The 27,925-nt window shown below is 34.6% G+C and overlaps 1 protein-coding gene across 2 annotated transcripts in view; it reads left to right on the forward strand.

Moving 5' to 3' along the window:
• The window catches only part of LOC148953828 (E3 ubiquitin-protein ligase TRIM23-like), a 49,965-nt gene extending 22,453 nt beyond the window's left edge, over positions 1-27,512 (forward strand). The window contains exons 5-9 of one of the 2 annotated variants that reach the window (XM_089085662.1): positions 4,293-4,401; positions 8,673-8,911; positions 14,121-14,540; positions 19,595-19,720; positions 23,568-26,620. In XM_089085662.1, the coding sequence (XP_088941788.1) occupies positions 4,293-4,401; positions 8,673-8,911; positions 14,121-14,540; positions 19,595-19,720; positions 23,568-23,744 (1,071 nt within the window). In that variant the 3' untranslated portion in view covers positions 23,745-26,620. Of the gene's footprint in view, positions 1-4,292; positions 4,402-8,672; positions 8,912-14,120; positions 14,541-19,594; positions 19,721-23,567 lie in introns of both variants that reach the window. The other variant, XM_089085663.1, reaches the window with a different exon arrangement.
• The last annotated feature ends 413 nt before the right edge of the window (positions 27,513-27,925 follow it).

Consider the following 27,925-nt stretch of genomic DNA (forward strand, 5'->3'; position numbering starts at 1 on the left):
ACTGAAAACGAATTATATTACAAATATTTTCTTTTGTAGTCGTTACAACATTGAAAATAAACATAAGAATTACAATAAATTAAATTTTGAACTGATGAGTTTTCAGCAAATAATGCAAAAAGCACCAATGACGCAATGGGTTTTAGACTTTTACAGTTAGGGCAGTAGGCAGTGGCCAAACTCTTGTTTGTAGTGCTTTTTGGTGGTTTTAAGCTTGGTTTGCATATTCAATTTTAATTTTACTTGTTTTAGGGTTTATTTATTCATTTATGTTCGTTTTGGATTTCATTTATACTTCAAAAGTTAAAGCAAATATGGCCATTACTTTTCCTTGAAAAACCTCTTTTTCGGATTTTTTTTAAATTATTTTCCTTTAATATCCACCATTTTGGCTTAATAAAAAAGGATCATAGCTGAGATTTAAGCTAATTTGAATTTTAAGCAATAGGAAAGTGATCATAGTCACGATCATCTACGTCTTCATGAACTTAAGAAGTTTCAATGGCTGGCGAGCAAATCACATCATCTAAATGCGCAACGACTCCACCATTATGTATATAGGAATAGTTAATGTTTTTCTTTAACGGGGGAAGAGAACTTATAAAAACAACAGATCGTCTATTTTGTATGGAGATATCACAATTCAAATCACCCGCTAGCAGCTACATGTAGCCAAGAGACTCAATTCCAGAAATCAGGGATTTGAGGTTGTCACATGACCTAGCAAAGCTTAAAAAGATTCAGCTGTCTTTATATTGTGAGGCAAATAGATACTGATCAGAACTGTATCGCCAAGACGGACGACTATAAAATGACCTGATGCATTGCAGCAATTGGGTGATAAAAAGGGAAGCTTCCGTCTCACTAAGCAGGGCAGATCACCAGAGGGCCTGCCCCCAATGCGTTTCGCATTGATGCTAAACACAACCTAATCAACACTTCGTCATAGGAAATTAATGCTACATCCGGACACCAAAGGTTGTTGCAGGAATAAGAAATTCAAATCCTTCAATAAGTCTTCTGGGTCTTCTTTATCCTTAGTTCAATTTCTATTAAACAAAGAGACAGAGATTATACAAAAAAAACATTTTGCCGATCTACCTGCTGACTAAACAAACTTTTAGTTTGGCAGCGCAGACTAAAACCTAATTAGTCATTACCATAATTTGTGTATTTTACAGGACTATTGTAAGGTGGTTCTTCCGTTGTAGGTGGGGATCAGAGCAAACCCGAAAAAGTTCATAGTAAATCTACTGCCTATTGTTTACTGTTTACAGCCTACTGTTTGAAATACGGTCAGTCTGCCGGGTACCCAGAACAATCCGTAGGCAATTTCTCTGGAAAACATCTAGTAAATCTTCATTCGCTTATCGGAGCGCCCATGCTTCAGAATGACATTTGACCACTGTCGTCAATGTAGCTTCCAATATTCTAATTTTGGTCTGCAGACTTATCTTCTTATTCTTCTAAACGTTTTTCAACTGTGAAAAAAAAACACCTTGAGCCTTGGCTATTCTACTTTTGATATCTTCACTAATCCCACTGTCTTTACTAATAATGCTACCAAGGTAAGTGAAGCTGTCCACCTGATTAATCTTTTCGTAACCCAACGTCACCTTTTCATGTTCACTTATTTCACAATTTTTTCTATTTCCTGCTAAGAATGAAACAAACATGTATCTTACAGAACTATTATAAGGTGCGTCTGTTGATGGGGATCAGAGCGAACCCGAAAACGTTCGTAATCAATATTTTGGTTAAGCCAAAGAACAGCTATAAACGAGACTTGATACTTCAAAGTAATCTGTACACTGTGGGAATTTTTGATGCGTAAAGCATCAACAACGCCTGGGCATAAGTTAAGTTGCGATAGATAACAAGTTCTGGCAATTCCTTTTGTAATCTGAAAAAAAAAATTGGTCAGCAACTTTCACCTCAGATCTAAAAAGAATAGATCCAGGTGAATTGTGCAAATCACTTGTAGCAATGATGTCAATCTTAACTAATATTTTATTTCCAGAGGCATGAATATTGTCAATAACGTCATGGCCAGCAATTTTATCGATCGTAATTTTTCGTTTTGTCGGATTATCTAAGTCACGTTGTCTGTGTTATGATCATAACAGTCGCCTTGTCTGTATGTACAGGTATTCATTTCCAAGGCATTTGTACTTGGCCTTAGAAGAGGAGAATGGAAATCATAGGTAGTCACTTTTAATTATCATTAGCAAAGTCTGTTGTAAACTATCGATCTTAGCAGATCGATACAGAACTATTATAGGTGTAATAGTTCTGTATTTTTATAAAAATTTAATAAGAAAAGATAAGAAAAATTTAAGGGGAAATGTATAGGTATTCAAGTAGATTTGTACAGCGAATTTTTAAGCATTTCGATAAAAAGTTTTTTTGGTCATCTTTTCACCAAATTTGTGGATATCCAATTTGCTCTAGACTTTTCAAGCCAGTCGGTAAACTGGCTTGCCACTGGCTTGCACAAAAAACCTTTGCCACTTTCAGGGCACCAACTTCGAAGTGTCATATGTATTCATGCCTAAAAACCACGATTTTATAAGATTTTCCTTTTGATCGACTCGAAATTATGAATAAAAATTTCGTCAGTGTTGCCACGTTCAGCGAGAAAATAAGTAAGTAAAACTAATTATTACATTTGACAACGCTGTTTTCGTAATCCAATCCTTGTTACTATTAAAGATAAAGGTATTCAAGTGAAAATCTTAGGGACTATCAACGGGATTTTGAGCTACATACTATGAACCTGCAAGATGTCAGAGGTACGTACCAGCAATATGTCAGGAATGACATAAAGCATTAAGTTGAAACTTCATGCTTTATGCCGGGAATAGGCAACGGCTGGTAGGCAATACACTTCAGTGGGGGAACAAATGACAAAAATAGGCATATGAGTTTAAACTTTTGTCTTTGCAACTGCTCCAGTATTTGCAAAGTCTTTAAGGTTATTATAAAGGGTATCCACACCAACACTGTTAATACGTTGGTCAGGGATAACTAATTTCACCCCCAGCATCATTTTGGATTTTATTGTACCCATGGGATCAAGGAATTCAGCTTCCGATCGGAGAATAGCAGTATACCCAAGACGTTTTTCAAAATTAAATTGTAGAAAATTCAATGCCAGGCCATCCACAAAATAGTGTAAAGTTTAAAATCACTCTGTGCACAAAACAGGCCAAAGATTCCGAATCAGAGTCCATATTACTAAATCAACAAATTCAAAAAGTCAAATCTGATTTCGTAACTTATATAAGTACCAAATCACTGAATTGCTTAATGTCAGGATTTCCACTTACATAGTTTACAGTTCAGTCAACTTTTAATCCTTAGTTTCCCTTATGTATTTAATTCGCTTTAGATGTTCACTACTGAACGAGAAATGTGAGCAACGGATTTTATATTTATTCTTTTACTTTCTTTGTTTCTTTTTCTATGTATTTATTTTGTTTTTTTATTTGGCCTTTTGTCAACTTGTTTTGGGTTTTGGCAATAATGCTGACAAATGGGGATGGAATGGGCTATTTGCGGCGTGTTTAATGTAATTGTAGGGCGTGTATGTAGTAAAAACTATGTTTGAGGCGAGTCGCCTGCATAAGGCAGCGTGCTTTTCAACTAATGTTTAGCGTGTTTTCAATGTAAAAAACTATGTACACCAAATTTGAAAAACACGATTCGGTAGATGGATAGAGCTGAATATCAGCTATGGCAAGATAGCAAAATTGTCGTCTTTCGTTGATATGTTAAACTGTAGGAGAGAAGAAAAATGAGACACTAAAAATTGCAAATGGAACTTAAACCTTGAGTAAGAAACTGACGAGGTTGACTATCGTTCAGGGTGCTGAAACTCCCTGTCCCATCTCCGATCCACAGGTGTAATTGGTACGATCGAATAGAGGGGGGGGGGATAGGTTTTTGTGATAACTGTGTTTAATTTATGGTAAAGTTTTAAAGAAAAGTGACTATTAAGCAATCAAATTGAATTTATAAAAATACGAAATAGTAAAGTATAGTATATTTGATACAAAAGAAACCGCAGGGCCATGGCCACAAAAAAAAAGAGGGAACAACTTACAATTACAATTAAAGGATTCAATTTGATCAAAACGATCACCAGGTAATGAGAGCAAAGTTCTTTAGTTCAGGTTTGAGAATTAATATAAATAGCTGTTATTATTAGAATGTTTTTTTGTGAGTCAATTTGTAATTGTTTCATTAACAGTATCAAATATTGGTATTATATTATGAATATTCTTTTCTAGCATGGCCTGATAGAAACGGAAGCTGAAAAATTACGCCTTTCAGTGGCGTCTGCAATTTCGACCGGTAAAGATCTCGGGGATAGACTTCAAGAATCAATACGGAAACTCGGTAAGCTTTTCGACAATTGAGTAAATAGAGCTTTTCTTATGTGCAGTTGAGCACATCTATTTTGAAAGACTTCAATTATTAAAAACAAAATACTTGTTACCAATATTTGGATTGTGCAATAACTTTAATAAAAATGATGTAAATTGTCTTTCACAGTAAAAGTTCTGGAAGTAAATGATAAGTCATGTTAATAAAATTAATTATTATTTTGTTTATTTATTATCTAATTAGTATTTATATATATATATATATATATACTGGGAACGCGGGTTTTGCCTGGCCCCGGCAAGCTCTAGACTTTTATACATTTGATTTTATAATTTCGGATTACCATAATCATCGCGTTATTCATTAGTTTTAAGTCATGAGGTGCCAGGTCAATAACTACAATTAAATTAAGAAATTCAAGTCTGAATTTAGTTCCTCATTTCTGTTAATGCATCAAAGAATTATACATTTTATAGGATTTGTTTTCTCCTGGGACTCAGTGTTGATTCTCAGTGTTGCTTTTCTTCTAACCGAAGATTTCTTTGTCCATTATTTTTATTTGGAATTCGTTGTCATGCTTGTGGTCGCATGTCTCATGGCCGCAGATCTTGTTGTGTTTCCGTTTCGCGAATCATACCACAGACTTTTTTCATACCTTTTGCTCTAGCTGTCCAGCTTCAATTAAAATCGTGTGTAATCTCACATGACGTCAAAGATATCAAAAAAAAATTTCCAGCTTTTCCCCAGTTATTATATATTTATTGTAATTGCTTTGTTATATGATTCAGTAACAACTAGAAATAATCCAATGCCTATATCTTCTGAAATGTCTGAATTACGGATTGGCGTAACCGTATTTTTATTATTCAGTTTCAATTCATAGGGTGGCAAATCAGCAATTTCTTTTGAATTAAGAAATTCTGGTGTGAATTCAATTCCTCCTTCCTATTTATCTTTTACAGGCGCTAAAACAACACGTTCCTTATGCCATTGTAATTTCTGAAATATCTATATTACGCAATAGCCTAATTGCCTTGTTATTTTTTAGTTTTAAGTCAAAGCTTCGTTTGTAATTCAGTGTTTTTTTTGCTGCTTTCATTTCATACCTTTTGTATGTTCAGAATCATTTGTTGTCCTGTATAATTTTGTACGTGTCATACATTCGACACCTCCTCCCTGTTTATCCTTTGCAGACATGCACACGTTAAACTAACATGTTCCTTCATTCCATTGTGACTTTGGTTTGTCTTCTAACTGCAGATTTTTCTGTGCAATACTTTCGTTTGTAATTCAGTGTGATTTCTGCCTTTTCTTGTTTCATGTCTTTTCCTTTGCTGTTTGGAGTCACTTGTCATCTTTTGTAATTTTGCATGCGCCATAGATACTAAAAACGATACAACAACCCCTGGGGAAAAATGGTGAAATTTTAAATGTGTATAAATGACACGTCACTCGCAAACATAACTTCATTCTGTTCTAGGGTAGTTAAGAAACTAAGGCGTGAATTTGTTTTCTCCTTCCTGTGTATCTTTACAGAGGCTAAAATAACACTTCTTCATTCCAGGGTAAAAAATCAGCAGTATCAATTGAATTAAGTAATTTTGGCGGGAGTCCAATTCCTCCTTCTTTTCTATCCTTCACAGACTCACACAAGCTACACTTAACACGTTTCTTCCTTCCATTGCAATTTTGCTTTGTCTTTTAACTGCAGATCTCGCTTGGCACATTTTTGTTTGCAATTCAATGTGATTTTTACTGTTTCTTATTCTACGCCTTTTTCTTTAGCTAATCAGCGTAGTTTGTCATCTTGTCTAATTTTGCATATGTCATAGATACTAAAAACAATACGACCAGTCCTGAGGGAAAATGATATAATTTTTAGTCTTGAAATGTTTATAAATGTGACGTAACTCATATGATTTTTTTTTCAAGGCTCTAAACAAATTTTCTCAAACTCATTACCTATCTAGATCGTTTTTTATTCTGGCCAGAAAATCCCAGGTTTTGTAAATTGTCACGCCCCACTAACATTTTCTGGCCAAAGAAAAACAATCTACATAGGTCACGACTTTGGGAAAGTTCATTTTTCAAGGGGTGATCGTTTCGAATCTATGATCATATGAGATCGGAAGAGGTCTTCTTTGAACGTATGGCATCATTTTCTACAAGGTTTTGGAGTTATAACAATGGCTAATTTGCATAAATCGGGATAACTTGGAGAAAGTGCAAAATAATTTTTTCAGTCGATCGTTCTGAATTAAGACCGTCAATTAACTAAAACAGAAAGAATTTGAAAGGACAATTGTCATATTTGTAATCAGTTGTAAAATGCTTAATGTATGAATTTGAAATCTGCCTAGAGCACGACCCAAAAAATACAGATTCTGAATTTTTGAAAATGATGTGTCATTGAAAGAACAACAGCTTGGATAATCAAATGTCCAGAAGTCAAAGGAACAGAATCCCAGAACAATCTTTATTGAATTCAAAGTCAATACACAAAATATAATTTAAGAAGCTTTGTCCGACAACCCGGACCATCCAACGCAACAATACCAATCTGAACAGCTAAAGCAAAAGGCATAGGAAAAATGTCTGAGGTGATGATGACACTTAATGAGTCCCACTCTAAAGACATACGACAACGACTATCACAACAAATCGCAAACGAAAATAAAACACAACGAAATATGTGGTCAAAACATATGTGACAACGAGCATTATAACAAATCACAAGTGGAAATGATGGACAACGAAATCTGCGGCTAGAAGACAAGCGACAGCGAAAATCGTATATACACAAGCCTACCGCTTACCAGTACCTGGAACCGAGCGAAGCTTGGTCTCCTGGTACTAATTATTAATATTTACAGTGAAAATTATCTAAGACCATTGTGAGTAATTCTATAAGAGCTTGCTGAAAAAAAAAAGAAAAAAGAATACACATACATGTGTGAAAAGAATAGGGTATGGGTAATCAGTACCAGAAACATAAACATTAATTGAGGATATTTCGTTTCATTTTTTATTGTCTTAAGTTTTACTTGTTTCTGTACACATACGTGGTATGACAATAAAATTCGCGGGCTAGTGCATTTAAAATCTTTTATTAGAAAAAATCATGCAATTAAACACTGCACCCTTCAAAGAACTGCTGAGCTGTAATGCACTTCTCCTATCGCCTTTTCCGGCCTTTAAAGCATTCATGAAATGGTCGCTCTTTTACCCTTGACAACACCTCTGACTCCGTTCTGGCTTAAAACTGATTGATGATAATGGTTGTATGAGAAAGCGCATTGTCATTGTGAAGGACCAACGACTAATATTGTCAAAAATTAGGTCTCTTTCTGAGAATCCTTTCATGCAGTCATTTCAATGCTTGCAGGTAGTAAGTAGAATTAAGTGTCTGACCCTGGAGAACCCATTCTTGGAGTATAGTTCCGGACTAAAAAAAAAAAACACCAGCATGGCCATGATTTCGCAATTGATCTTTGGCCTTAACCTTCCCAGCCACTTGAAGACCGAACTTTTTTTCAGAAGATTGTGTCCATAAACTGGGTTCATCATCTGAAGAATTTCCAAGGTTTTTTTTTCCCTGCTTTCACAAGGGATTTCATCCCAGCTTGTTGCCCATCAAAATCCCGATCGATTTCCATCATCACAATAGCAAAACTGACGTGTACACAAACAGAGCGATACTCAGTCAACGTGGCCCAAAGGACTGAAAATTATTGCACGACTTCATTAAGCGCAAACAAAAATTGCGTCACTGCTATCACTTTCCCGGTATTTTAATGGCATTCACCATAAAATAAATCCACGGATTTTATTGTCATACTCGTATACCGGAATTTTGAAAAATGTTATTCTGAAGCATGTGGCCACCTTTCCCGCCTATTCTGAACGCTTTGTTTATGGCGCTTTGCTATTTGTAGGAATTTCCAGTATGATATTACTCCGAAGTTCAAACTAGAATATGTTCTTTTAAAATATATCCCTGACGGTGCATCTCTGCGATTCAATGGCCGTTCACTCTATTATCTTAAAATGACTCTTATCTTTAGTTTTCTGATTAAACCTCAATATACTGCTGCTTCCCTCAGTGGATATTTCAGAATGTCCAGTCGCTAAGCTTACTCAATGCGATTTCAACCTAACTTGGGCAATTCAACCTAATCTGCTAATTTCAGCTCTTCAAAATTAGAATAATAAAAAGGAAGGGCTCCTCCAGAAAGGTGATTTAATTGGAGAATACTTTTCACCATAATCAAAAATATTTCCAGAGACAGTTGCTTCCCAATTTGAAGGATCTTCTGCATACTCGCCCCAAGTACTGACTGAGACTGTGACGATCGGTAGTGCAGAAGCTGCACGACTTCACATTCAAGCCTACTTCAGAGAGCTGCACGAAATGTTGAACATGCAAGAAAATGCTGCCCTCTTGACTGTTGATTCCTATATCCGTGAGAAACTATGCTTCATTAGACAGAATCACGAGGATTTGAGTGTTGTTGTTTCTCAGGTATCTAAATTTTTAGTATTTTATATAGGTCTTGTACGAGTATGTTTATACTTGTATGTATACTTTATATGCTTATTATGTTTTGTAGTATTTTTCATGTTGAAATCAGGGTTTTGGTGTTCCTTGAAAAATAGTTCCGCTTCGTTTCCTTTTACGGCCGCTCCACCTTTTTTTTAATCTTTGATGTGCTAATTTCTCCGTTTAGCAGAACAAAATGTAAAAAAAAAGTTAATAAAAGATTATAATTTCTAGTGTAAGCACACCTTTTTTTCAATATTAGGATTTTTCATCTTTTAATCTTTAATGTATCCAAGATATCCTCTTGTATTTACAAAATTTTTAGATATATATCAAAACTAATTCATGACTTTTCCAGACCTTTAAAATTTGCAATTGACGCAGCGAGTTTGCTTACGATACCACAAAATATCTCCATCAAAATAGATAATATTCACGTCATTAGCTGTAACAAGATAATCAACAGTTTAAGATTCGTGTAAACCAGTTCACCTAAATAGACAAAGTTGGTAAAGCTTTAAGAAAAATTTTTCTCACTTTGACTTCATTAAAATTTGGCTGCTCTATGCCAAAATTCAGTATTTACGTTTTTCAAGTTTTTGAGAACATGTTTCGCAGAAAAGGTGATTTTTTCCGTTTTTTTATAGGAAGAAATAGATGACGAAACAAAATTTCATGATCAGCTTTTCCAAAGTTTTTTTCCCCTGCTGTGCCACCCATTTTCTTTGTGACTTGGATAGAAGGTTTTATCATTCTACTATGTCTACGATTTTTTGGCTATGAAAAAGCAGTGAAAACTGTTTTTACCCAAATTGTCAGTCATGAGCACAGTTTATAGAATTATCCAGTAAGTTCATCGCAGATCATTTCTGGTCTTCATTCTCAGTGCGAACAAAAAGCTCGTCCCACTTATTTCTGCATTAGTGGGTTAGTCTGTTTTCGTCAATCAATGAGAAATGGTTACAAAGTGCATTATTCGTAATAGCGGGTTTCCACTTATTACCGATTATTTCTATTATAACTGTAAGTTTCGTGTCCAAGAGAAATCTGACTTGTCTACCAGTGAAAAGATATAATGCCGCTTATCTTTATATCTGCAAAAACATTCTCTGGAGCACTCGCACCTCGGTCCGGGTTTTTATAATGGGTGGGATAGGGAATGATCATACTGCTAATTCTATAAACTGTGGTCATTAGTCAACCTAAGAATCTTGGTCGCCCCGCTTCGATTCTGCTGGTCTTCCCTAATAGGCATAACTCAAAGTGTTTGAAAATATTTCATTCCCCCGTTTTATATACAAGTCCAGTGGACATTGTCCGTCATGAGCACAGTAGACAGAATATACAGTAAGCTTATCGCAGATCATTTCTGGTCATCGTGAACAAAAAGCTCCTCCCACTTCTTTCTGCCTTAGCTTGTTTAGCCTGTTTTATAATGGGTTTTTGTCCGGGTTTTTGTACGAGTAAGCTTATCGCAGATAATTTCTGGTCATCGTGAACAAAAAGCTCCTCCCACTTCTTTCTGCCTTAGCTTGTTTAGACTGTTTATAATGGGTTTTATAATGTCCGGGTTTTTATAATGGGAGAGATAGAGAATTATCATACTGTCTAATTATATAAACTGTGGTCATGAGTCAACCCAATAATCTTGGTCACCCCCATTGTAGCTCCAGTGGGTTTTCCCAGTAGGCTAAGCTCACATAATATGAACAATCTCAGTCGCCTACTTGCCTGCAAGTCCTTTGGACATGGTCGGTCGTAAATCCTTAGATTAATGTTTCGTCTCCAATCGCCTTCAAATGGCTCTCAGAACTGATCTGTCTTGATAGATTTGTCTTGGCTTTACTCTAATTAGCCATGGATTTCAAATCTTTATTCACTTCTACCAAGTTGATGAGCTCATGTCTCAGGAAGTATAGTCAATATAAATATTCTGGTTGCGCCATTACATTCGCCATATTGAGAATAGAGGGGGTCCATTCTCAATTCAAAATCTATATTTTGTTTAGATGTATGCTTGCACAGAGGACAGCTGTTTTGAGAGTTATGTTGCTTATTCTTATTAGAATGCCTGGCTCCAGTCCAAGGAACCTGATTGAAATGAGGTCTAATCATTACTCCCTCTTTTGTAGAACTCCCTTTAAGAACAAATTTTTTCGCGTAAAATATTTTAACAGTTTTTTAAGATATGCAAGGGCATTACCAAATGTCGGTTCGTGAGTTAAAATAAACGCAATTCTAAATACCACCCTTTCTTTATATTTTGTGTAATTCCCTTCAAAACAAGTCAGTACCGCGTAGAACATATTGAAGAATCTTTAAGATAGACATGCTATGGAATGACAGAATGACGGCTCATGAGTTATATGCAAATCTTTGGCAATGACTATATGGCTCCTTGAAGTTTTTTGGCTCAACTATTTATATCAAATTTGACAATATTTCTTGTGACCCCTAAGCACCTGAAATTTCTTATATGCTCAGTTATACAGCATTGACTCAGTTTGGTGAGTCTCCGCATAATAATGATGGGTTCTTGTGCTAAGTAGCTTTGGTCAAACACTTCTTACATACAACCTAAAACATTTAGGACAAGGGTGCGCAAATTACAGCCCGGGAGCTAGCCCACCGTTGCATGTTTTGTGGTCTGCAGAGAAGTATCTGTTACAGATTGAGTTCTTATGTCTATCTGGTTTGTTTTGTTTTTTCTTCGGTTGGATTTTTTTTTTAGCATATTTCTAATAATTTTTCGTGCCTTTTTTTTAACAGCGTTTTCGCTCAACCAGAAATGCAAAATTGTGCATTGCTTGGGTTTAGTTTTGTGTTGAAGATTTTTTAATACGAGTAGCTATAATTTAAAAGAGACTTGAGGTAAAAGATAAATTAACTTAGTCTAATCCTGAAAATAAAATTGAATTGGAATATTCCATTAAATAGAAAACAAATGATCATAGGTTTTTATATAACTTACAATCAAACTTTGTAGAAGTTGGGTAATTGAGTGTCGCTAAAAAAATAAAAAAGTTAATGTCATGTGTTCAATGCTGGAGGTAATTCTTGTTTTGGGGTGATTTTGTATTCAACATATTTTCATTACATCTGAAGTTCGCAACGAAGTTCTCAATGTGGTACAATGAAGTTCTTTGATTAAATTGGGATGGAGTAGGAGTGTGCGTAGCTGTGCTGACCTCAAGCGGCTTGGCCCTGCGGTGAGTTGTTAGTTGTAGTAGTAGTAGTATTCACTCTTCGCCTTTTACAAGAACATATCCGGGATTTTATTTTTCGATGGGTTTTACCGTAATGTAATATTACATTGTTCCAAATTCATTGGTAAAACTAAGATTAAATTATGTGGGCCCAAGTCAGTTGCAAGATTGTCTTCCCTCGCCCCAATTAAACAGCCTGGCGCTTAAAGTCCTCGCTTAGAAGGAGGGTAAGGGTCCTCTATCAAATCTTAAAAAATTCCGTAAATCTTAATTGTAGTAGTAGTAGTCCTTTAGTTTCAATGTTATAACAGAAGAGGACATTTTTTCTATTATTCTATACCTGATATTTAGTTTTATCCATCTACTAAAATATAATTTCGTTTTAATTTTCGTATTTATTTCAAAACCTGTCATACAAAAGACGAGAAAACGGAACAATATTAAAAAGGGAACAAAAGAAAAACAAATTAAAGACAAAAACTAAACGCTTGAAAATACATCCCAGCCTAATCAGATTAGTGTGTCAATACCGATGTTCAAAATATATATACATATATATGTAGAAACTTGCTTTTTCATATCAATGATGACAATGACATCAATGACTAACAATGTTAAATTTCTTATAAGATACGATTCGTGGGAAAACGTAGGAAGTATTTCGCAAAACGGAAGAAAACTGAACAAAGTTTCGACTTGTCTGAATTTGTAAATAGTTTCCAATAAGACGCAATGAACAGGTCATGCGGTGTATCAATGGAATTGAAAAGTGTCGAGAGAAGACAATGGTTGAAGCGTACCTTATTCGTGACAAAAAATGCGTACGATAGTTCGACTCGAAGTTCATTGTCAACGATAAGGATTTGGCGTCTAAGCTTTATCGATGAACCAATTGGGAGACCAATATAAGTAATCTGATCTTCTGGCTTTATCCTGCTTTTCCCGAGAGGGAACAACAGGTCAGTGCCAGCGTTGGTACTGACCATGAAGAAATGAACTTCAAACTTTTTGGCATTTAACTCGGGGCCGAGCTTGGAATGCTCTGATTGTAGCGATGTAAATAACTCGCTAATGCACTGGATACTACGATTCAAATTCAGAATATTGTCTGGAGGGTAGATGAGCGACAACTTAAGACCGATAAGGATGAAAGGCAACGGAGCAGCTGACATCCTATCAAGAGTGCAGTGAGATTCGATGTTTTTTAGGTTGAAAGTCAGAAACAGGAGAAAACAGAATTTTTTTTCCTATTTTTAATCAAGTATAGGTCATTCTCTAAGAAAAAGTAATATCGTAAGTTTTGTTCGGTGACTGGATAGATCCGAAACTAATAAAAATCAAGGATTTAAGTTTGTTGTCCTTTTGGTGCAAATTACTGTAATAGGCTTGACGAAAAATCGCACATTTCACAGGAAACATAAATCTTCATTAATGAATCAATCAAATTTCAATTCTTTGTAAATGATAAAAAGTCACATCAACTTATTGGTTTTACATATCATGCATTAGGTTGCCTTATTAACAAATTTTATATAGTGACTCTTGGCCAAATTTTTTTCAAGTTGCAGCAAAACAATAACTTTGGGGCTTAGGACACACATACTTGTAGGTCTGTGTCTGATGTATTTGATTGCAATAAATGAGTGACAGCTCAAACTACCCTGCAACATTTGGCAAACTTGTTTAAGTATGTGCCAAGAACAAGGGGCATTTTTGTTTCCTCTTTACCAATGTGTTTGTCTTTAGCTTACGTATTGAGAGATGTAGAGGCTGTTCATTGTGTAACTTATGCCATGAGGGTCAAGGTCAATGAGGGAGGGTAAATTCCCATGACGAAATTAAAAGACTGCAATGTTAAACAGTAGGGATTGCAACAGGATAAAGCTCTGCCATTATTAAATTGACTCCTCTAAAATTATTGTGCTTTATCCTTTACAGTTATTATCCAATGTGATTAAAAAAAATATATATATATATATTTTTAGATATCTGAAATATGTCAAGAGCTTCAAAAAACTCTCCAATCAGATGAAATACAGCTAGCAGTGTCATCATCAGCAATTGCAACTGCCATTGCAGCTATTGACGATCGGCAGAGCGAATTTTCTAAACATCGTCTTGAACAACTCCAACCAGACGCCTCGATACCTATAACATTTACAAAGAACAATCGAATTCAAATAGGTCCAAAAATTGAAGCTCGAGTTATCACACTTGGTCTAGATGGGGCAGGAAAGACGAGTATATTGTTTAAGCTGAAACAAGATGAATTTGTATCCACAATTCCAACTATTGGATTTAACGTCGAGACGATTGAGTATCCTTCACTGAAACTGACACTATGGGATGTTGGAGGAGGGGCAAAGCTAAGACCACTGTGGAAACATTATTATCTGAATACCCAAGTGAGTATATTTTTTTTATGAAAGCAATGGTGCTAGTAAGGGGTGTTTCTAAATTTCGTATAGCTTTTCATTGAAAAAAAGTCACTGAAAAGTGCTCAAATATATCGGAGTTGTTCTCGATCAAAAGCGTATACCAATTTCTTCAAGTCACTTACCTTTCTGGTCAAAGTTATCAAAACATCATTAATTGTTTGCAAATTTCTTTGGCATCGCAAAAAAAATTTGGAATGAAGAAACAAGAAATAGAAACAGTTATTTGGTAAAAAATGTCCAATAATAAGATCTAAGGAATTAAGTAAAGCACACTGGTATAATTTATTCCACGGGATATTTTTTGCAGATTTTAAGGGGAAATGATGGTAGATTATCCGATTTGTGCCAAGCGTCTCTTGGCAGTAAATACGAAACACTTTTTTCAGCAAACGACGAGTGAGGGAATTCACTTTTCCCAAAGTGAATTTGCTGAGTGGCATTTAATAGGTCTCAGTAAATTTTGAATCGTTAGATCCATGTCTCCGCAATTTGAAATTATTTAGCATGAAATAATAATGGAATTAAACATGTTCAAAATCTCTTGGGGCAAGACTTTTTAACTCTGTCCAGTCATGAAAAAAAGTTTCTAGATTTGTAAAATAGCAGAAAAATTATATATGAACACTGGTGATCACGGAGACGATTGATTATATTTTTGAAGACTGCCCAAAAAATTGTTTTTTTTATAATGCCATTGTTCGCGTTATGAGATAATTGAAAATATTGAAAGCTTGTTCTAGTTTTTAAATCTTGAACACTCGTCTTTTCTACAAAATTACGTCTTGAATCTTGAAGTTACAATTTAAAAAGTTATATTATAGGCTAAAGACGTTTGTAAATCTTTGATCTATTTAGCCATGCATTTAAGAAGAAGTAATAATATGAAGTAGTGCGATGCTATATATAATAATAGAACTTTCTAATTATTAAACAGTCATAAATCAAGCCTTATACTAAAGGTTGAACTTTGTTTACTTAAATTCGAAGTACTGTTATTTTAGTCCTCAAATAATTTTTGTATGTCCGCTATATTCGAGATATCGCGATGACAAGCCATGTTGAGCAAAGAAAAGGCATTTAACCTCCTCCCTCCCCTCATTTCTAAAGCGAAAATCAGCAAGATACAGGCCATACCAAAATGTGCAATCTTGAAATTAACAAAGCCGGAGAGATAATTGTTTAGAGATAATTGTTTTAGATAATTGTTATAGAGATTTCCAAACTATTTTTTCCCCATAAATTTCAAAGTTTTGCTGGTTCCAGTGGATCCCCTGCTATATTTCTACGTTATTCCCCAAACCCAACAAAAAATAAAACATTAGATCTACTTATGAAAATTTGTGCCGTGGGTGAGTTCCATCCGTGAATTAATGGTTTTTGAGAAAAATAGTGAGAATGACTGGTTAATTGATTAATTGGTTTTGCTTTGAACGGATGTCAAAAAATTAAAGTTGGCCAATCAGAAAAGTGAGTCCATAAAATTTTACTCGTAGCAGAAGAAACCAATCAATTCTTCTTTATTTTATTTAGAGAACTCCCTATTCGAAGTGGTAATAAAAAGAACATTAATATATTTTTTGGTCTTGTATTTATTTAAATGTACAGTTATTACACTATTTGCTATTATTGTTATCATAGTACATTGCTATATGATAACAATCGTAATATAATTAAATTAGATATTAATAGTAACAGCTGCTGAACTTCTTAAAATATTATCTGCCTACATCGATAGGTGAAGTCAAACTAACATTTTAGTTCTTCATTATGTAAGCTAGATTAATTTACGTGAATCCCCCTTGCTTACGAATTGCGAAACACATTTTTTTTTTCGCGTCATCGTAGTTAATTTACCCAAGTTGATTCTCTCATAGATCCCTGGGGTGCACCCGGACCGCTTTGGGAATCAGTGTTTTAGAGGAGACGAACGTTGCAGGGGTTAGAGAAATAAAGAGTAAATAAATAAGAAATGAAAAGAATAATTGTTTGCATATAAGTTTTCTACAGTATTTTCTACCATGGCCAGAGGTAGAAAAGGACTTCTTGAAATATTTCGTGATAATCTTCTGACCAATTGCCACCATTCACCTCTTTGTTCAGAATTACCTTGTATCTGGCAAATTCCTGCATATCTTGCGTAAATTGCTAGATTACCTTAGTTGTCTAAATTTTTATCCTGTTTAAATCTCGTTTCATTTTTGTCCCGTTTATACTTTGATAAGCATTAAAATTAGATATTAATAGTAACAGCCGCTGAGTTTCTTAAAATATTATCTGCCTACATCGATAGGTGAAGTCAAACTAACGTTTTAGTTCTTCATTATGTAAGCTAGATAAATTTACGTGAATCCCCGCTTACGAATTGCGAAACACATTTTTTTTCCACGTCATCGTATTTGATTTACCCAAGTTGATTCTCTCATAGATCCCTGGGGTGCACCCGGATCGCTTTGGGAATCAGTGTTTTAGAGGAGACGAACGTTGCAGGGGTTAGAGAAATAAAGAGTAAATAAATAAGAAATGAAAAGAATAATTGTTTGCATATAAGTTTTCTACAGTATTTTCTACCATGGCCAGAGGTAGAAAAGGACTTCTTGAAATATTTCGTGATAATCTTCTGGCCACCATTCACCTCTTTGTTCAGAATTACCTTGTATCTGGCAAATTCCTGCATATCTTGCGTAAATTGCTAGATTACCTTAGTTGTCTAAATTTTTATCCTGTTTAAATCTCGTTTCATTTTTGTCCCGTTTATACTTTGATAAGCATTAAAATTAGATATTAATAGTAACAGCCGCTGAGTTTCTTAAAATATTATCTGCCTACATCGATAGGTGAAGTCAAACTAACGTTTTAGTTCTTCATTATGTAAGCTAGATAAATTTACGTGAATCCCCGCTTACGAATTGCGAAACACATTTTTTTTTCACGTCATCGTATTTGATTTACCCAAGTTGATTCTCTCATAGATCCCTGGGGTGCACCCGGATCGCTTTGGGAATCAGTGTTTTAGAGGAGACGAACGTTACAGGGGTTAGAGAAATAAAGAGTAAATAAATAAGAAATGAAAAGAATAATTGTTTGCATATAAGTTTTCTACAGTATTTTCTACCATGGCCAGAGGTAGAAAAGGACTTCTTGAAATATTTCGTGATAATCTTCTGACCAATTGCCACCATTCACCTCTTTGTTCAGAATTACCTTGTATCTGGCAAATTCCTGCTTATCTTGCGTAAATTGCTAGATTACCTTAGTTGTCTAAATTTTTATCCTGTTTAAATCTCGTTTCATTTTTGTCGCGTTTATACTTTGATAAGCATTAAAATTAGATATTAATAGTAACAGCCGCTGAGCTTCTTAAAATATTATCTGCCTACATCGATAGGTGAAGTCAAATTAACATTTTAGTTCTTCATTATGTAAGCTAGATTAATTTACGTGAATCCCCCTTGCTTACGAATTGCGAAACACATTTTTTTTTCGCGTCATCGTATTTGATTCACCCAAGTTGATTCTCTCGTAGATCCCTGGGGTACACCCGGACCGCTTTGGGAATCAGTGTTTTAGAGGAGACGATGTCGCAGGGGTTTAGAAATAAAGAGTAAATAAATAAGAAATGAAAAAAATAATTGTTTGCATGTAAGTTTTCTACAATATTTTCTACCATGGGCAGAGGCAGAAGCGGACTTCTTGAAATATTTCGTGATAATCTTCTGACAAATTGCCACCATTCACCTCTTTGTTCGGAATTACCTTGTATCTGGCAAATGAATGAATGATCAGCCAAACGGAAAATTATTAAAGGAAAGACTTTTATTGCATTCTCATTGTGGCTCATTTTTCGAGCTTGAAGTACCCTATAATAAAAGGTGACAAAATACATAATATGGAATTAAGGATATGACAGTGTTGAAAAAAATGAAATGTATTTTTAGGCAATGATGTCTCAGTACTTCCAGGCGAGGGTCTCCGGAGCTATCTAATATGAAACTATTTGTCCCTTGATTTCTTCAAAGACGATATTTTTTTGAATAACCATGCCCCTTCGTTCTTGCTGCTTATTCTACTAGCACTACTCGTATTCTTGTACCAAAAGGTCATGCATTTTATCTAAGGTGAAAAATTCCACAACCACAAACTCACTTCTCTTGTTGGGTACGTGTAAAGCAATTTGTATTTTCTCAACTTGTAGAAAAAAAATGAAGAGAACATCGCAGATGATGTATGGTGACTAAATGGTAGATACCATTTGACAAAGGAAATACATGGCGATTTCAAACTGATAGCTAATATTTCAAACTAATATTAGCGGAAATCCTTCCAGCTCAGCCATGTTTGATACAGAAAGATGTATTTGTCAAAAAAATGCAGCATTGAAAATCCTCCTGGATATCAAGGTTGTTTTGAATACCATTGTCTTGATTGGCCTTGCGTCTTTTCCTCTTAGGCCCTGTATACATTGTAGAATCAAAACTGTTCCGGGATTCATAATATGTCTTTCCATCAGGTGCTATATAATCAACTATATGTATAGATTAGCCTGCACAGAAGCTAGGTTACAAGATTGGCCAAAGAAATGATTATTCCTTTAAATCATGTTTAGAAGGTGAATCATTGGCTTTCATATGAATACTATTTGTAACTAAATATATGACCCTCAGTTTCCAAGGAGATTGTGTACTCTTACAAATAAGAACAATAATTTATTTGTTTATAAACAGAATTAAATATCTGTTACCATCGTACTGCTGGTCTTTGCCAGTGATTCTTTATGCCCTAAAAGTGGAAGTGCGCCGAAGGCACCAATTTTTGGGTGAAAGTGCGCCAATTTTATACACATTTGCTTTGAAAAACTGCGCATATTTGGAAGAATCAATCTACAGCCATATAAAAAAGTGCCAAAATGGTGCAAATGTGCCAAATCAGGCAACACCAGTCTATGATAGCGTGTAAGATTTGTCAAAATTGAGCCTTAATTAGTAAGTCAGTTTTAATTTTATAATTTCTGTTGTTTATTTCAGGCTGTGATATTTGTTGTGGATTCTGTTGATCGCGACCGTTTTGCTGAGGCTACCGCTGAATTAACCAAAATTGCCAACGAGAAAGAGCTTAGGAATTCTGCTCTTCTAATCCTTGCGAATAAACAGGTGGACCTTTTTTTTATTTGTGTTCGATAATTTTTATAGTAGGCAATTAGCATATCATAATAACTTTTAATTCGTCAAAATTACCAATAAGAAAGAGCTACAGGAATTCTGCTCTTCTAATCCTTGCGAATAAACAAAAGGTTTTTTTTATTAGCCAATTTTTATAGTAGCCAATTCACACATCATAATAACTTTTAATTCGCCAAAATTACCAATAAGAAAGAGCTACAGGAATTCTGCTCTTCTAATCCTTGCGAATAAACTAAAGATTTTTTTATTAGCCAATTTTTATAGTAGCCAATTCACACATCATAATAACTTTTAGTTCGCCAAAATTACCAACGAGAAAGAGCTTCAGGAATTCCGATTTTCTAATCCTTGCGAACAAACAGATGGGTTTTTTTTTTATTTATTAGGCAAATAGTAGTCAATTCACATATCATAATAACTTTTAATCCGCCAAAATTAATAACGAGAAAGAGCTTCAGGAATTTTACTCCTCTAATCCTTGCGAATAAACAGATGGGTTTTTTTTTTATTTATTAGGCAAATAGTAGTCAATTCACATATCATAATAACTTTTAATCCGCCAAAATTACTAACGAGAAAGAGCTTCAGGAATTTTACTCCTCTAATCCTTGCGAATAAACATATGGGTTTCTTTTTTTATTTATTAGGCAAATAGTAGTCAATTCACATATCATAATAACTTTTAATCCGCCAAAATTAATAACGAGAAAGAGCTTCAGGAATTTTACTCCTATAATCCTTGCGAATAAACAGATGGGTTTCTTTTTTTATTTATTAGGCAAATAGTAGTCAATTCACATATCATAATAACTTTTAATCCGCCAAAATTAATAACGAGAAAGAGCTTCAGGAATTTTACTCCTCTAATCCTTGCGAATAAACAGATGGGTTTCTTTTTTTATTTATTAGGCAAATAGTAGTCAATTCACATATCATAATAACTTTTAATCCGCCAAAATTACTAACGAGAAAAAGCTTCAGGAATTTTACTCCTCTAATCCTTGCGAACAAACAGATGGGTTTCTTTTTTTATTTATTAGGCAAATAGTAGTCAATTCACATATCATAATAACTTTTAATCCGCCAAAATTAATAACGAGAAAGAGCTTCAGGAATTTTACTCCTCTAATCCTTGCGAATTAACATTATGAGAAAGAGTTAAATCAACAGAAATAAACTTGTGAAATTAGGCCTTGACAAAGGTAAAATAATATTGTATTTGTATGATCCCCGCAAGCGGCTCACCAATAAAAAGCTACTGAAAATTATATAAAATAGCAGTTTTGTCATCAATTATTATGAGTGGTTATTACGTACACTAAAGAGTGCTTTTTCAAGGGACTTCTGCTTGATACGGAATTAAGATTTAAACTGTAAAACTTAAATTAGGACAGGGAAGCTTTGAAAGAAACAGAAAACCGTTTTTATACAAACACTAAAAATTATCCGAAAATTTCAGCTTCAAATCTGGAAATCTTTATCAACGGAAAAAATAGAAAAATAAGAAATTAAATTCGATTAATAAAATAGACAGACTCTAGAAAATACCATAAAAAGACGAGAAAAACGCACTAACACTAAACAAAGAAAAAGTAAAAACGAACTCACATATGCTAAACTTTAGTTAATGTATTTTTTTTAACAAATCCAAATATGGCAATCACAGGCAGGGATATTGCTGTATCATATTTTGTGTAGCTGTGGTTATCTTCTGATACGAAGTCCTAACTGTCTTAATGAAAGTTTTTATCAAAAGTTTTGCCGTTTTTATCAAAGTATGCAGGAAATTTCGGAGAGTATAAACTGGCGATGTTGCCGAAAAGAAAAAGCACCTGCGGTATCTGAAGTTTTGTGACTTTGATTGATTTACAAAGACTTTGTACTTGTCTTTTCAAGGTCTTTGAAATGCAGAGAAAGCGCAAAGAAAGCAGAATCCTTTTCTCAATCCTTTTCTATTATCGACTTCTCACTGACTTTTCCCTGACGTTCTCTCATTTTCTTTGGTGTTTGTATTTTCATTTGATTCTAAGTACAAGTAGATCGACAAGGTCCATGAAATTATTTAAACGTTTTCTGTATATCTGTTCTTTCTCAGTTACAAGATTTCTTAACCGTAAGCTGTTTCTCTTACTTTTTTTCTTACTATAAGCTGCCTAGTGAGACACTACACTGAAACTTAATTTTTCTCCTCAATATGAAAAATCTATTGTCTTTATGAAAAAAAGTTGTCTTTAAGCTAGTAGGCCTACTGGTGATGTAATTTTGCTTTCTTTACCCTCTCCTGTGTTTTAAAGTATATTAAAAGACAACCGGGCTTCAGTTGAGGGCAGGCTAAAAATCACTAAGAACCAGAGCCTATTGATGATTATCTTAAAAGATTGAAAACAGTCTTAAGCAGATTACTGACAAACTTAAATACCCGGCTCCTTTCTGTCAAGTGATGGATCAGTTGAGAGCGAAGTAAACGCAAGAATCACTAAGGCAACTTCCGTCCTAGGGAAACTTAATAACATTTGGCGCAACCGTTTTGTCAGCCGTCCTACAAAGATGGGGATATTTAATGCATATGTCGGCTCAGTCCTACTATATGGCACAGAAACTTGGATTGCAGCCACCATGACCTTGAGAAAGCTGGACATAATCCACTCCAAAAGATAGAGAGACTTCGCTGATACGACTTTATCAGCGACACCAACCTCCTGTCCTGTACGATGCAGATTCTTTTCTCCCTGCAAGTTGCACAACGTAAACTGAGATGGTCCAGCGGGGCGACCACGCGGTCGCCCAAGAGCAAGATGGTCCGATAGTATACATCATTTCATTACCAAGGCAGGAATAAGACCTGAAGATGCCCCGCTGCGACTCAAGACCGGGTTTACTGGAGAAGGATAGTGTCTGCTCTCTTGACGCTGGCGCCAAGTCATGAGGAAAATTAAATTTAGTAAGTCAAGTTTAATTAGCGAAAAATGAGACCTACTATCAAGTTAATTAGTTAGCTGATTATACATAGGTGTTTGAATGTCAAACGCTTACGAAGGAATCAGTCTTGTGAGCAGGGGATGTGAAATAATCCAAGGTGACAGTCAAATCAAATGAAAAACATAAGTGCTATGTGAAGTCCCTTTGTGAATGTGCTTCAACATTCGTCAAAAGGGTGCAACCTCTCAACTTCTTTTAGAATAAGTGTTCTTAGTTTCTCGATTTTGTTTCTCTTATTTCTACGTTTGTAAAAAATAACAGGTTTGTGGCCTGTAGGAAAAAATGAAGAACAGTCAAATGAATATTTTGTCTGCGTATAACAAGGCGTCCTCAGCGTTCAGTAGGTAGGATCTAAACTTAAGCAACTATTGTAGCAATATCTTATTGTTTTATAATTTTGTTATATTCTACTGTTATTATATTTTTACACACCCTTATTTGTATAAATTTCACTTCCTTTGTTGGGAGTGAATATATTTTATATATTCACTATTTTTATTTTACCAATCAATATTTTACTTCCTTTGTTGTTTCATAAGTAGTTGTATATATTGGTTTCCTTTTCTTTCTTTTTGTAATTCTTTTTTATTTTAGGTTCCTTACTTTTTGAAGTTTCTATGATTTATGTTCTTTCTTTCTCAACGCTTATTACCCTTTATTTTACAAAGGCAAGCATTTATTCGAATTTTGTTTTTCCCTACTGGTCTAGCTGGTATTTTTCAAGATTATCTTCTTTGTTTTTCTTTTAAGCTCTTTCTACTTTAGGTTTTTCGTTCTAAGTTTTTCTATTCATTTTTAACCTGAGAGATAATGGAAGTTACAGTATTTTCTTTGCCAGGACTTACCCTCTGCTGCTTCAGTTGAAGAAATTACTCGAGCTTTCAGTTTATCATCTTTGTTATATGGACAGTTTTGGCACATACAACCGTGCAACGTACCCTTTGGAACTGGACTCTCTGAAGCATTGCAGTGGCTAACTAGACAGTTAGTGACTACTGAACTTGCTCTTTCGTGATTTAGCCTGTGTGAAATTTGTGCTAAAATCTGACGAAAACGAAAACACAGAGCCTGGGAAACAAGAGAAACAAGAACCTGGATGGGTTTAAGTTAAATTATTTCTTCATGACAAAGTTTGCATTACCAAAAGCTTTTCCGCATTATGTAATCTTAATGGAGCGAAAATTTCACTTTTAGCTCCGGAATTGGACTGGACAATTAAACTGGATCTTTTATAATTTAGGCTGCAAATTTGTTGTAGTCCCTTCAGACGCATAGGGAAACCGATGAGAAAAGCCGATCGATGCGAAAGGAAAAGTGTTCAAACGATAGGTGTAAGATTTTTCGGAAAGGCACAGGCAACATTTACTTGTGCGTGTTTTTTTTTGTGGCCAAAAGTTTGAAGGAAAATTTAAAAACATGTCATCAGATTCCAGCAGCATCTCTTACTTTTTGTATTTTTGCAGTAGCTAGTTCATCTACCAAAGCCCAAAGGTCTTAACAATTGACATGCTTTCCATTTTTAAAAAGGCTTGCTTATTTTTGCTCGATGACACGAAAAACTGATCGGCACTATGGGAAAACTAGAAAAATTCCTAGCCCGAAAACTGATCGGTCCTGCAGGAAAAACATATCGGTTTTCTCATAGTACCGATAGGTTTTGAGCGTTTTCACATGCGTCTGAACGGGGTAATAGTGGCTTTAAAAAGTGGTTTTAACAAGTCTTTTTCTTGATTTTTCCCAGTAACTTGAACTTTTCGCTTTTATGTTCTTTCTTGCTATTCTTTTGCTATGTCTTTTTGCAATATAAAATCAGCTTTTTGCTATATTGCTACTTGGAAAAGCTCTTCTAGGTCTTTCTTTAGGTTTGTTAGGAAGACGTGGCACTTGTGGCGGGAGGATTTTCTTTTTCCACATTTCTAACAAACCTAATGAACGACCTAGCAGAGTTTGGGTGTATTTGTATATAGTTAGTGAATGTTAATTTGTTTTTATTTGTTGATGCATGCACAGGCCCTAAAAGCCTTATATCCTTCTCCCTCCCCTCCCAACAGTTTAATAGGTTACTAATTAAATAAGTGCCGAAAGTTATATCTCACTTTACTTAGAGGCCAAAACACCTTCAGGTCCTGCTGCACAGGTATAAAATCAAGCCGTTCTAATTTTAGAAAATATGTTACTTTATTTCTTAATAAAAAATATTCTCAGTATTGTTCAAAAAATAGAATTATCGTCACACAAGTATCCAAACAAGGTAACACCCATATATAAACTGAACTCTTCCAATGAAATTTCCTACTTGCAAACGACCGTTGAATTAGCCACGCTTGGAGCTATTTATTTCGTTAAGCGTTTGCGGTTAGGAAGCGCCAAAATAGGACAATTTTCAGGAAAAAAACTATATAAGAAAAAAAAATTCAAATCGATCCAATTGTAGCTACTTGGCAGGTCTAGAAAAAAGCTTGTAATAACCAATGATATTAATATCGAATTTTCACCCTTTGCCAAAATTATGTGTGAAATGGGATTCATTAATTCTGAAATTTGTGAATTTTTATGAAAACATGGGTTTTTAAGTGTTGTAGCCTATGGTCTGATTGTTAAAACCTGCAATTAAAAAAAAAATAAAAAATCCGGCCCGTTTTATGGTAATCGCATATATGGGACTACATAAATTATGCAGTCCACGCGAAATCTTGATGTGTCTTCCGATAATTTTCCACGAAGAGGCACAATAGTCAAGACATATATAAAAATAATCTTGTTGCCTTTTAATTCCATTTAATTTTGAATTGCAAACTTCTGAATAATAAAATAAATAAAAAAATGTTCGTAAGGCAATAAAACTGATCTGTTTGTGTGCATTTTGTCTAGAATTCATGAAAAAACTTGAGAGCCAGGGCTAATTACAGTGAAGCCAAGATAGATAGTCTTTGTGAGAGACAAACCTGGCATAACCCTTTCAAAGATGCGCGTTAAACTGCTTTGATTGTTCAATAAGGTTATTTGTGCATATGTTCTAGCTTTCTATGCAGTGGAATTTCTCTAGGTCAGCCTCTGGTTTTAAGCTAGATTTTCCCTGTTTTTTTCTTCTTTTTTTTTCTTTTTTTTGCTCTGAAACCTGGCCCTTTACTCATTTCAGCGAAGTAAATTTTAAATTTTAGAAAATTTTGCTGATGCAGTTTTTTGTGCTAAACTCAAAGACATGTCATTTTGTAAAAATTGTAGGTGATAGAAGAATAATGATTCTATTTTGAATGCAGCGCAGATTATTAGAATGACTCATTTAGTTGTTGAACCAACAAATTTAAGTTACGCTCATGGGCTTAAAGGTTGCTGTTGGTGAATTTTCGCTTGTTGATGCTGGTGAACTTCAACTTATTTTGTTTTCAATTTTCAATTTGAATTTTGCTCCTCAGTGAATTAAAGGTTGCTGCTCGTAAATTTCTGCTTATCTTTGTTTTTAATTCCAATCTTCAATTTAAATTTTTCTCCTCGGCGGATTAAAGGTTGCTACTGGTAAATTTCAGCTGATCTTTGTCTTCAATTTAAATTTAAATTTTGCTCCTCGGTGGATTAAAAGTAGCTGCTGGTAAGTTTCAACTTATATTTATTTTCAATTTAAATTTTGCTCCTCAGTGGAGTAAACGTTACTGTTGGTGAATTTCAGCTTATCTTTGCTTTCAATTTTCGATGTAAATTTTGCTCCTCAGTGGATTAAAGCTTGCTGCAGGTAAATTTTAGCTTATCTTTGTTTTCAATTTAAATTTGGCTCCTCAACCGATTAAAAGTTGCAGTCCGCAAATTTCAGCTTGTTTTATTTTCGGTTTAAAAAAAGAAAACAACAGGGGCATATTTTACTGTTCGACATTTCTTTGACAATGAAGCACACAATATTTGTCTTGATTTTCAAAGTTAATTCCCACTATTCCACTGTCGACTTTCGACCGTTTACAAGCTTGATCAAAGGACAGATTTATGTTTCCCCCATTTCCAATGCTGACTGACGAATCTCTGACTTGAAGGAGCTATTTAGAGCTGGGTCTGAAGGAGCTGGGGTTGTTGAGCCAATCATGAATCGTAAAAAGAAGAATGAAACTCTTATTTAAACCAAGATGATGATTTCTCGATTGAGAAATTCAGTTTTTTAGTGTCCTAGGACAATGTTAGTTTCTAACCTCACCCCATGGTCGATCTATGAAAAAAGATGCAAAAAATCTGTTTTACGTTGCATGAGCTAAGATGGTAAACCACTCCAGGGAGTTGTCAGCACTCCACTCAGTTTTACCCGAGCTTTGTAACTGTTTATGAAAGAAATTAGTTTTTAAATTCTTTAAGTTAAGCCTTGGTACAGAATTCCAGGGAGTTATAATGCCTTGCTCGGTTTTTGCTGATCTATAAATCTATTTAGCAATAATAAATATGGTTTTCAACTGTGTTAAATAATAAAAAAAGCAAGTTTTTTCAACTGAAAGTAAGGAGCAATATTAAAACTTTAAACGAACAGAAATTATAACGCATATGAGGGGGACTGCCTCTTCCTCAGCACCCCGCTCTTTACGCTTAAGTTTTTTAGTACTTTAAAAAGCTTCTTATTGTTCCAATTAAAGCACAGTTTATAGAATTAGCAGTATGATCATTCCCTATCTCACCCATTATTAAAACCCGGACCGGGGTGCGAGTGCTCCAGAGAACATTTTTTCAGATATAAACATAAGCGGCATCAGATCTTTTCACGGGTAGACAAGTCAGATTTCTCTTGGACGCGAAACACTAATTTTGAAGAAACTAATTTTAAATTAATTTATTCCAATACATACATGAAAATTGGTAGTTAGTAGTTTAATGTTATTATTAAATGTTTTTAGGAATTAAAAATAGGTTTCGAAGTCTCAAGTTGGTTTCAAAGGCATTTTGAGAAAGTTTCTGCCAAAATACGTGTTCCAGGGTAATTGGACCGCTAACGGCAGATCAAATGAGAGGAGCTGTTTGTACGCGCCGATATATATATATATATATATATATATATATATATATATATATATATATATATATATATATATATATATATATATATATATATATTTTATACTACTTTTTTTTTACTCCCATTATAGAGGCATTTTTTATAGACGGAAATATGGGCTCTCCATGGGTGCCCCTCTTTCTGCAATACAGGCTGATATTTTCATGGAAGAC

This window comes from Artemia sp. Qi Xiang Cuo, chromosome 3 (assembly GCF_049724085.1).
Source record: "Artemia sp. Qi Xiang Cuo chromosome 3, ASM4972408v1, whole genome shotgun sequence".
Lineage (NCBI taxonomy): Eukaryota > Metazoa > Arthropoda > Branchiopoda > Anostraca > Artemiidae > Artemia > Artemia sp. Qi Xiang Cuo.